This window comes from Trachemys scripta, chromosome 1 (assembly GCF_013100865.1).
Source record: "Trachemys scripta elegans isolate TJP31775 chromosome 1, CAS_Tse_1.0, whole genome shotgun sequence".
NCBI classification, from domain to species: Eukaryota; Metazoa; Chordata; order Testudines; family Emydidae; genus Trachemys; species Trachemys scripta.
Window position 1 is genome coordinate 59,329,137 of NC_048298.1, and position 12,362 is coordinate 59,341,498.

General features: G+C 43.8%; 1 protein-coding gene across 2 annotated transcripts in view; it reads right to left on the reverse strand.

Moving 5' to 3' along the window:
* The window catches only part of PPM1H (protein phosphatase, Mg2+/Mn2+ dependent 1H), a 202,460-nt gene that overhangs the window by 53,221 nt on the left and 136,877 nt on the right, over positions 1 to 12,362 (reverse strand). For both annotated transcript variants that reach the window (XM_034770456.1, XM_034770465.1), the window contains exon 5: positions 1,145 to 1,229. In XM_034770456.1, the coding sequence (XP_034626347.1) occupies positions 1,145 to 1,229 (85 nt within the window). The remainder of the gene's footprint in view (positions 1 to 1,144; positions 1,230 to 12,362) is intronic.

The following is a 12,362-nucleotide window of genomic DNA, read 5'->3' on the forward strand; positions in this document are numbered from 1 at the left end:
TGGTGTGAGGACCTGTGGGTGGCGGCAGAGCTATGGGGACATCCACCCCTCCACCAGTGTACTTTTTGTGGGTGGGGGATGAAGGAACCTCCAGGAGATGATGCCGGTGATTGCCTGAAAGAGGGGGAGAGGCTTCCCCGGACGAACCCTACTGGATGTGGGTGGAGAGGTCGAGGAAGGACGAACTTCACGGTTCATAAGGGGGTAGGTGTGTGACAGGGTGCTGGCTAGGACACCCTGAGCCAGCCCTCTGTCACAACAGCTCCAATCAGGAAAGGGGAATTGGAGCAGGTGGAGTAAGCGCAGGCCTAAATGGCAAATGGGGGAACAGCTGCTGGCCTTGTTAGCCAGCGGCTACATAAACGCTGGCAGGAAGGAAGCCGGGGCAGAGGAAAGGGAGGAGCCAGGGAGTTAGTGGCCGCTCTCCCCTGCTGGCTGCAGAAGCCAACAGTCCCTGAGGCTGCAAGCCTGATGCTTTCTGTAGCTACAAGGTGGTGGGAACTTCTACCCTAAATAAAGAGCACGGGTGATTGCACCAAAGCAGAGGTCTAAGCCTGCTTTGTGGGTGCAGCAGGGGCAGAAGCTAGAGGGGCCCATCGGCGCCCTGTTACAATCATACAGCAATCAATGGGCTCAACTGTTAGTTTTAATGGTGTAAAAATTAAATGGCGGTTTGAGTCAGAAAGAAGTAAAAATATATTTAGTTATTCGTTACATGGCTTATAGGCTAATAGTGCTTTGTACATAAACCATCCTGTCTCTCATCAGCTAGTCATTGGCTGCAGGGGGTTCGGCTGCCCTAAGCAAACTAGTAAAGCATCCATCCCTCCCAATCCACAGTTATCCACACTGAATGAGACCACCCACACTGAATGAAACCACTTCTATGGTAGATCCAACCTAGGTAAGAGATCTCTGTCAGCCATGCTAATAAAACACGGGAAAACAATATGCACAGTGTCTCTCACACACAAATGTCAGACTGCTACATTAAATACCATTGCACAGTAAACACTGGGAGGGAGTTAAGTACCCTACTTAGTTTGCTCATAGATGTGCTATAGTAAAATGTTACTTAACAATCCTGTGAACACATGACAGAGCAACATTCAGCAGCAGCTTGTACAATCCTCAGATCTCTTACCAGATATTGTAGTCGCTGACGCTCAGTCTCAGGAGTGAATTCTGAAGACATTGGAATAACTTCTTTGTTCCTGATTATTATGGCCCTGCAATTGTCATAAAACATTGTCAGTAGAGACTACAGAAAATACTGGGACATGTAGTCTTTTTCTAACATTAGCTGGGTGCTTATTCTGCTCGGATCAGAGCAAGACAAAAAAGTTTCCCCCCCCCCCCCCCCAAAACATTATAAAAACAGGATGCCAACTCTTGCCCCATTTTATTTTTGGTGGAATAGCAAAACTGTAGATTTGCTTAAGTCAAATTCACCTCATTCTTAGAGCTCAGAAAAATCAGACACCCAAATAATAAGGACAGGAGTTATTTCAACCCAAGTCTACAGGGTATATTCTTATTCGTGAAAGTCAGACACCCAGAGGAGATACTGCAGAATTACTGATTGCAGAACAACCCTTTGCAGGCTTTAATCCCAGTAGGGGCTGATACTCTCCAACCTGCTGGCTTCAGATGACTCATGCAAGCCACTTTCCAGTTATTGATTGGTCGTATGTCATGTCAGAACATTTCCATTCTCGCAGCAAATGGAAATGGCAAAGCAAATCCTGTTTAACACAAATCTAACTAGCTACCTGCCAGAGGAAGACAGGTAATGGGATGGCTATAGATCATCTGGCAGATTTCACACACATTTCTGCAAATGGCACAGAGAAAAGAAAATTCTACCACACAATGAATATATTTCTGTCATCCCTATAAAATATCTGTATAAAATAAAATGCCACATTTGTCCCTTCTGTAACTGTTTCAGCTAATGGGAGATACACCAGGGAAGAATTTGGTCCATAATGTTTCTACTGTATTTATTGTTCATGTATCCATTCTAATAATAGAATTTTATTCTCATACTTTTTTTATTATTTATGCAGTCCCTCAAGTGGTGCACTCATCGTACTTTATACTGTGGTTAGAGAAGACATACATGGTCCCAAAGATTTTATAAGCTTCAAATCTGCCCATCTAGATTATTAGAGTACACCGCTACCTCGATATAATGCCACCCGATAGAACACGAATTCGGATATAATGCGGTAAAGCAGTGCTCCGGTGGGGAGGTGGGGCTGCGCACTCCAGTGGATCAAAGCAAGTTCAATATAACACGGTTTCACCTATAATGCGGTAAGATTTTTTGGCTCCTGAGGACAGTGTTATATTGAGGTAGAGGTGTATCTTAAAATGGGAACACTTGGTGCTGTATTGATTTCCCCCCTTTTTTGACATTACACTACGCATACACAAGTTACTGTTATTTGAATGCAAGCCTTTACAGTTCCAACAGCATATTGATCCCTCCTTTTGTGATCCTTTATGCCCTTTTTACTTGTGCTATTCACATCTTAATTCCTTTGATAATTTGATCCGTTTGTTGACTGCTACCCTACATTGGGTATCCTAGTGGCACTGAAAAGCCATCAAAGTATATTGTATATACACACACATACGTTTTGATGAACCTTAAGCGGAGATTTAAAAGACAGACCCTCCTTGGAAAACACCTGTTAAAGTGCTGCTTTTCACAATTAGGTCTATGGCAGAACTACAATACATCACATCCCCATGAGTCATTTAATGCTATATTGGATGAATGTAACCGCCAAATCACTAGCTAATATGCAAATATAGCAATGACATAATGGAATGATAGAGGGAACAAATGGGTTGGGTGGGATTGTAGGGGTTATGTGGAAATGAACAGGGATGCGTGGAGAGGTTGAATCTATGTTGCAGAGAATGCAGAAATGTGGGGCTTCAGTTGCAAGGGGTCTTGTAGTGGGAGGAAAATGTGGGGGGGGCAGGAAGAGGGGAAATAGTTTTGACAGAGACCATGAGCTCATTGCTTATTGGTTTTTCTGAACTCCACATGCAAATGATGCTACAGGTTTATTAGTGGAAGTTAGAGGGGTACACACAGAAACCCACCCAACAGCATCACATTTGCTTCATGAAAGCTAAGAAGCCCATTGCTACTAATACCAGAAATTTCATGTATTTTCTGTGTGGGGAGGGATTCCCCTAGTGGTAATAATTCAATCATTTTAAAATGGGGAGAACACTGCGGAGAAATTTTGGCAGAATCTTCTTCTAAATATAGTTTAAATTAGTAATGGATCCCCCCCGCCTTCCTCATTCCAGTCTGGTAAAAATGACATGGTGGAAGTCACAATTAGGCTTTGCAGTATGCCCAGTGCAACACCTTCATTTGCAAAACTGAAATAAGAACAGCACTGACTGTTTTGTGTGCTGGCAACTTTGCTTTATTTTTTGCTAATGGTTAATTTAATGTGGCTTTGAAACAGAGACAACTGCTCAAATACATTAGCCAGTTTTCATAACCCTTTCATCTGTAATTTGACTCGTGAGTAATGGTCTGACACAGTTTGAAGGGTCTAGGGTTTCAGCATGTTGATAAATAGTCTGTAGTGAGCCATGCTAGAATGATCAACAGACGTTAACAGAATTTTTTATCTTAAAAGAATGAATCGGAAGGATTCCATGGATCCTAAATTTGGTCTGAAGGAGCTAGTGTTAAAGTCAATGGAAGCATCACTCACATCAGTACTATTGTTAGACTATTAACTTATGAGTTCTACTGTTTTTCAAAAAGCTACCACTTAAGAGATCTATATCAAAATACATTTTAGGGTTTAGGTCCTTCCCGGAAGACACTGGAATATTTCCTGTTTAAGTTCTATGCCTGTCTCAGGCATATATCTGAGGGTACAACTGAGCCCAAGGGACTAATATTGCGCACACACAATGAAATTCTAAGGTAGGAAAGGCAGTGTTTCAGGGGCCCAGCTTGGTTTGACTAGATATTACAGCCATATGGTGTGAAACAATACAGCCCAGCATGAGAACCTTGGAACAATCAAAGCAAAAAGGTGACTTTAGGATGGAACAGAGCCTAAGTCCTGAATTTCCTTGAATTTTATTAGTGTTAAATATAAAAATCTAGAATTTATCTTAACGTGAGAGAGAGTTGCAACTGCACATAAGAGTAAAATGGCTTGGACTGAGGGACTAGATAGCTCAAGAGATTAGAAATGGGACACTCAGGCTTTCACTTCTAGGTCACCGGTTTGAATTCAGCTCAGATCAATAATAGTGCTCAATATCCCATTACCACTCTCTCAAGCTATCCAGTACTCAGGTCCAAGCCATTTAACAGCTACATATCGCTGAAGGTTATTACTTTCAGTCCACATCACAGATGCTGGCACCACAACTGGCAAGCTTATTGGCGATCTCACCAAGGAAGCTAAGGATTAAAGTTCTGGTCTAGTACTCATTGAAGTAGAAGGGAATCTTTCCAATGAATCCAAAGGATACTGGATCAGCCCTAATTGGACATGGAGACTGAAGTACCCTCTCACCGACCCCTCCATGACCCTTGAAGTACTGCTGCTGCCTAAACAGAGTCTGTTGTGTGGACAAGGCCCTCAATCTCCAGTATGATCAACATCAGTACTACAGTCACTTTAAAAATGACTTAATTTTAAAGGTGCAATCTTGAAGACTGACGTAGGAACTAAAAACATTAAAATAACTATTTTGAAAAGTATAAAATACACATTTCTACGGTGCTCGGGGAACTCCGCTTTTAACTTTGTATTTCACATACCAGCAATGTCATGTTATAGCATTATTGCTTTCATCACACACAAAGGGGTGTGTGTGTGTGTGTGTGTAAGTGTGTAAAATGAAGCACAATGGCTTCTGGAAGTGCTAGGTCCCAGAATATTGTGGGATTGTGGCTGCGTGATTTTATACTAGAATTTCAACTGGCCGAACACTTATGTTTTGGAGGCTGTCCCCCTCTTTAAGGGAATAGCTAGATAGAAAACTACTGGATTTGGAGAGGCTATTGTTCCCACAGCCCATCTGGTTCTGCCATATTTAATGCTGACATTTTAATTTTAACTACACTAGTGAAACATTATAGTACAGCCAGAGGGTGAGGCTGCTATATGAGGCTGGGTGATTCATGTTTGTAGGGAACGAGTATGTCAACACTAACAGAATATTCCTTGATGACAAGGTTACTTCAGATCCAGAGCAATCATTAATTTTTATCAGCTATGAAAAAATAAAAAAAGCAGTTACTGCAGGAAATGAAATAAGAAGTGTCAAATACCTTCACTTGGTTACTGGTTTGTTATTTTCTGTTTGCTTATTTCGGGCAAGGGAAGTAGGGACAGAAAAGGAAGCTCTCTGTTAACTAAGAATCCCCTGAGCTGAGTGCATCTCAGTTTCAGTGAACTGCAGAGGGGTTGTGGCCCAGCACAAGAAAGCAGGAAAATGAGTACCAGTGATCTCAGTTCCAGTGAACTGCAGAGGGGTTGTAGCCCAGCACGAGAAAGCAGGACAATGAGTACCAGTGACGCTGCTATTAAACTAAAGCTGGCCAGGTTAGAAGCAAAAGAGAGAGAAAGTGAACATAAGAGACGGCTGGAACTAAGACAATTAGAAATTAGTGCCATGGAGGCAGAGGCAGCGAGGGAGGCAGCGAGGGCGCGAGCGGCGGCGGAGGCAGAGGCAGCTGCCCACGAGAGGGCTATGGAGGCCCAGAGGGAGGCCTGGAAGCATGAACTGGCTGTTATGGAGTCAAAGAGACGAAACCCTCCCCCTGCTGGCTCCACTTCCCCAAAAATCCACAAATGGGAGCGGCTATGTCCACAGTATGACGAGTCCAGTGATATCGCCGAATATTTCATCACCTTTGAGAGACTGTGCACCCTCCATGCCATCCCTGAAGATCAGAAGATGACCACATTGATAGCAAAATTGACTGGCAGAGCTCTGGACATATTCAATAAGATGCCTATTGATGATGCTTCAAACTATGGTAAATTTAAGGAACTGGTTTTGAAACAGTTTCAGGTTACACCTGAAACCTACAGGGTTAAATTCAGGAGCCTTAAGAGGGGATCTGGATTAAGTAATGTGGCTTATGCCAATGAAATGAGAGATTTGGTAGATAAATGGGTGCGGGGGAGAGGCATTACCAGCTTTGAAGGGATGTGTGATCTAGTTACTCAGGAACATTTCCTGAATATGTGCAGTGATGAGGTAAAACAGTATTTGTGGGACAAAAAGGTAAATGCAGTGGGTGAATTAGCTGAGTATGCTGACTCTTATGAACAAGCCCAAGCTGCAATCAAACACAAACCACTGGCAGAAGGGTATAAGGTTGGGGGAAAGCAGAATCACCGTTTTACCCCTGGGTCTGGGAAAAAAGAGGCTGGGCGGTCACCTCCCCATTCCCCTTGTTAGCCAAATGGGCTCGTTTCCCCCTGGAGCTGCCCAATTACCCCAAGGAGGCACGGGAGTCTAGAAGACGGCTTCAAGTTCTTTATTGATCAGTCAGCTGAGCGGGTGTCCCCCTCGACTCATGCCAGAGGGAGGAGCACACCTTACAAGCGTAGAGCAAGCCTTTTTATACCCATTAACAAATGACTTAACGTGCATACATTCTGCTGACCAAAGGAATTTTTAAATTCCTTTTTAGGGGTAAATAGAATACATCTGTTGGGGCTGTAAATAGGATACATTTGTTGAGCCTTTTTGATTGATTGTCGTGCTATATGTTCATATATGGGAAAGGGAGTTTATAGCCATGGGGAACAGCTGGGATAATAGGCGAGTATATGGCCTTTGTTCTAACACCCTGGTACTCGACCCAAATTTCCTGTGCAAGCAGAGGAGCCCAAGAGGTGCTATCATTGTAAGTCCACTGAGCACCTGAGGAATAAGTGTCCCTTACTGAGTGAAGCTGCGGCTTCTCAGAGCCAGGCTGTGGCCTCTTTCCACACAGGATTTGTAAAGCTTGCTTCCACACAACCAAGCAATGAGCATATGCATGCTGTTAAATTGAATGGTCAAATGCTTCTTGGATTAAGGGACACGGGTGCTGAGATTTCTGTGGTCAGGAGGGACCTAATCCAGGAGAAGGATCTGTTGCCAGGTAAAATGGCAGAATTAGAGCTGGTAGGGGGTTACAAAGTCCTTGCACCTTTAGCTAAAGTACACATGCAAACTCGGGATTTGCAGGCTGAGCTGACTGTTGCAACGGTGGCAAACAATTTTGCACCGTTTCTACTGGGGAATGATTTCTTTAGTGTGGCAGAATCTGCCCCAGGGTTGGTTAGCAGTGAGAAGGAATCTTGTGCTAAAAGCCCCAGAGGGGGGGGTGAAGTCACACGGACTGCTGGGGGAATAGGAGAGTGTCTCTTAGATTCCTCTGCAGCAGTAAAGGATGCAGCTTCGGGGGCAGGGCTGATTGTAGCCGGTTCCTGTAGCTCTGGGGCTCAAGGGAAGTTCCAGAGGGAGGAGCTGGGTTCCTGTAGCTCTGGGGCTCAAGGGAAGTTCCAGAGGGAGGAGCTGGATGAAGCCAGCTCCTGTCCCCTAATCATCTCCCCGGGGGAGGGGGATGTACCACCTTGTAGCAAGGAGGCCACCACAGCTGCTGACTGCCAGGAAGTTGCAGGTCAGCAGAGGGCCGGGCCTGCCCTGGGGTGCACAGAGGTGTGTGTCCCAAAGGTGGAAGTTGGGGTCCTGGGGACCACTGTGGTGGGAACAGGCCCCAAGGACTCTATAGCTGAGTGCCAGCCCAACCCGAGTAGAAGGGGAGGGATTTTGCGGGCCAGTGAGAGGTCTGTTGTAGCTGGTAGCTGTGAGTCCACAGCTGGGGCAGGATCACCTTCCCTTTCAGGGGACACAAGAGTGTCGGACCCAGCGGGGAGCCCAAAGAGGGAAGCCCAAATGGAAGGTCAGGGGGGGCCAGAGAGTCCACCCACCTTTTGTGGGGAGGGGCTTTCCCAGGAGGAGGGTGAAAAGTCTGCATTCGAAATGCCAGCCCCCTCTCCTGTGGATCAGGGTTTAAGGGAAACCTGGGGGTCAGGTCTCCAGGATGAGGGGGTCTATCCAGCTGACCCATTGGAAACAGAAAGTGGGGTGCCCAAAGGGGTCCAGAGCACCCCAGGGAAAGCTGCTGTTCTTGCTACACTTGCAAGAGATAAAACTCTCTCTCCAAGACAGGGGGGGGGAAATCTCTTCATGGGAGGAACTTCACGAGGGAGTGGGGCCCAGCCCAGAGAAACTCCAGAGGGAGGGGCCGAGGACAAGTATGGTTGTAGTACACCCTTTCCTGGCCAAAGACCCAAGCACATGCCCGAACTAGAAGTCTCCCCCAAAGAGGCAGAGGAATCTGCATCAGAAGGTCTACCAGAGGGCACAGAGAACTGGGAAAATGCAATAGATGCTAAACAAGTCAAATTGAGTGAACGAAGCCTGTCCACTGTAGATTTGCTGTTAACCTTGTGTCTTTTGCTAATTCACCTATGGGTTAAAACAAAAGAATTCACACTAGTGGTAAACCCTTTAAAGATGTGGAACATATTTGATTTGTGGAATAAGCTGTTATACATGCTGGGGATGGTGACTGGACAGCCCCACCAGCATGTTACTTTACAGCCCATACCTGTAAAAAGCAGCAAAAGCATAACAGGCCTATGCTGCTGTGTAGAAGGGGAAACTGAGGCACACCGCCTCATGGCATTGGTGGCTAAATGCCAAGATACCTCCACGTTAATGAGTATTGCTGCCTGCATTCTGTTAGCAATACTATATCCCTACCTGTTTGCAAGCATCTGGGGACCAGGGACCCCAAAACGGGCTAGAACCCCCAGGAGTGACATATGGTTTCAAGGTACTGAAAGGAAGTGTGACCAGAAACAAACAGAAATTTTACAGGTACTGCCTCCGCCATGGACAGTGTCCAAGTCTCTGGCAGTAAGTTCAGGGGGAGGGTGTGACAGTGCACCCCATAAGGCTTTATGGGGAGGGGGTGCTTATAAATGTATGTATGACATAACTGGAATATGTTTTGTGCTGCCTGTGCCATGTAACATATCTCCGTAAGGGTTATGGTCTACTATATCTATTCATCCTATTTGTACATATATATCATTTTCTACTCGAGGTTAAGAATATGGGCTGTATGCTTGCCTGATTTCTAAGTAAGCTTTGTGAGGCATTTGGTCAGCTTCTTTAGGAAGGAATTTGCCAGGTTAAGTACCTGATCAGGAGACACTTAGGGAACAATGCATCTTGGAATGCTCCAATCCACATGAGAAGCCATCATGAAGAATCCCCTAGCTACCACCTGAGCTGCAACAAGAGCTGTACCAGGGGAAAGAATTGTGCCCAGGCCTGGAAGGTGTCCAGTCTGAGAAAAACTTACTGAAACATCTCTGAGGGTGAGATTATCTGTATTTAGTTCTGTGACGGGTTAGATCACAGAAACCCCCTCGGGAGCTGCCACCCGGTGTGCAAAGACTACCCCTGCTTCTGTTTTCCCTGCCAGCTCAGGACTCCAGCACCCTGTCTTGCTGAGCCAGACACTCCTGTTTGGCTCCAGACACAGACCCAGGGTCTGAATCACTTGTCCCAAAGCTGCAAGTTTACCTGAAAACAGCTCGCAGTAGCGTGCTTGTCTTTAGCACTCAGATGCCCAACTCCCAATGGGGTCTAAACCCAGATAAATCCGTTTTACCCTGTATAAAGCTTATGCAGGGCAAACTCATAAATTGTTCGCCCTCTATAACACTGACAGAGAGATATGCACAGTTGTTTGCTCCCCCAGGTATTAATACATACTGAGTAAATTACTAAATAAAAAGTGATTTTATTAAATACAGACAGTAGGATTTAAGTGGTTCAAAGTAGTAACAGACAGAACAAAGTAAGTCACCAAGCAAAATAAAATAAAATGCGCAAATCTATGCCTAATCAAACTAAATACAGATAATCTCACCCTCAGAGATGTTTCAGTAAGTTTTTCTCAGACTGGACACCTTCCAGGCCTGGGCACAATTCTTTCCCCTGGTACAGCTCTTGTTGCAGCTCAGGTGGTAGCTAGGGGATTCTTCATGATGGCTTCTCATGTGGATTGGAGCATTCCAAGATGCATTGTTCCCTAAGTGTCTCCTGATCAGGTACTTAACCTGGCAAATTCCTTCCTAAAGAAGCTGACCAAATGCCTCACAAAGCTTACTTAGAAATCAGGCAAGCATACAGCCCATATTCTTAACCTCGAGTAGAAAATGATATATATGTACAAATAGGATGAATAGATATAGTAGACCATAACCCTTACGGAGATATGTTACGTGGCACAGGCAGCACAAAACATATTCCAGTTATGTCATACATACATTTATAAGCACCCCCTCCCCATAAAGCCTTATGGGGTGCACTGTCACACCTTAGGCCCCAAATTGTATTTACTTTGAAAGTTCACTTTTCTTCCAGCTTATTGGCTTTGTGCTGTTCCCCGCCCAGAAAAACACCACTTCATCCCATAGCAATTAAATAAATGGGGGAAAAAAAACTGTTCATATATTTTAAGGGTAGTGGGATCATTAGATCACTGTTAGATTCCTTTATTATACAGACCATAGAATTTCACCCAGTTACCCCTGTATTGAGCCCAATAACTTGTATTCTTAGTGTAGACCCTACATAAATAATACTGTGAAATTGCACCATGTGCATTTCACAGCACATCTACGTGGGTTCTACAAATAAGGGAAGTTATTTTTAGTAGCCTAGAGCTGATAGAAATATAGAGAAAAATATGTATTTAAGAAATAAAAACCAATTCAAGTATTTAAAACTGGATGAACCAAAACCTGTTATTGCTACCTCTTTTCTGACCAGATTAATCCCTGGAACATATTGCCTGATCTAATAAACTCCCTCCTCCAAAAAAGCCATACAACTGATGTGCCCGAATGTCCATGCTTCAGGTGGTGCAGAGGGAAATCCAAGCAGTATTGTATTTACCTACTGGTTGGATGGGCCAAAGCCCAGTGCACAAGTATATGAAGGGAAACATGCACAAGGTGGAAGCGTAAGAGGGGTACATGTGAATTCTTCATAAAATGTTACCATTTTTATTTCAGTTTGACTCAACTGTGCATTTCATTATGGCCAACTGAATGATCTCTGAAGCACGTGAGCACTGTGTCCAATGCATTCCCACACACATTTAAAGTTCTGTTTATTTGTCATATTCGGTGCCAATACCCTAAAGCAATAGTAGGGGCAAGATTTTTACTTTCTGCCTTTAAATTGAATGGTTCATGAGGCAACAAAAATGGGTAACTGGTCACTGCATTTCAGTGTTGTTCCTGCTACTAAGGATTATGAGGAAAATCAATCTTTTATCCCTTAAAAAATGCATAAAACACTTTTTATATAAAACCATGAAAGAAAGAATGCACGCACAGGGCAGAGGAGTCCCCTTAAGAGGAGGCAATCATCTGGGAACTGCCAGGCATCCTTTCGTGTAAAAACCATATAAAAGAGGGAAACTCATGCATTTTATAGAAAGTCATTGTTGGTTACTCTCATTTAATCATAAAGAGAAAGGAACACTTTAGTGAATAAGGTCAAAAGTGTAATTTCACTGCTGTCGCGGGTCTGTTGGGAATCTAGTGTTCAAAACAAAAGAAGCATCTCCTACTGTTAAGAGTATTCATGGGACGCCGTGATTCCATTACACACTTTTTCAGCCGAAAATGATGTGAAATGCAACATTAAACTGCACATTTCTACAATGGAGGATAAAATCGGGTAGAGGTGACAAAGAGAAACCATTTGGAAAACACTTTTTGACAGCGTATATCACTTCCAAGCCACGGGAGGATGTATCCATTTTGTCCAAAGGTGTTGAGCAGTGGGGATTCTGTACATGTGAGGCAGAAGTGTCTGACTTATCTGAAGAGGTATTAGAAATGTGTCAATGGAAAAGAAAGAGGGATTAGAATGACAGAAAGAATAAGGCAAGGTTTTATTACATTCAAAGGGGAACAAAGAAGTAGATTTTAATTAGCTGTGTCACAAAATAGCTGAGAAAAACATGTAAATCCTGTAACTGTGGAATTGGTCTAAAGAGTACTTTTTAATAAAGATCAGAAATCACAACTGCTGGTTTCTGCGATGCTTAAAACAAATCAGCTCTATTTATCTTTTTAACAAATTTCTAATAAATACAAATGCTTAGAAAATGACCAGAATAAAATTGTTTAGGTGTTCCCGTATATAAAAGAGAAATATTGTGTAAGAATTTTGATGGGGTTTAAATATATTAAAACACA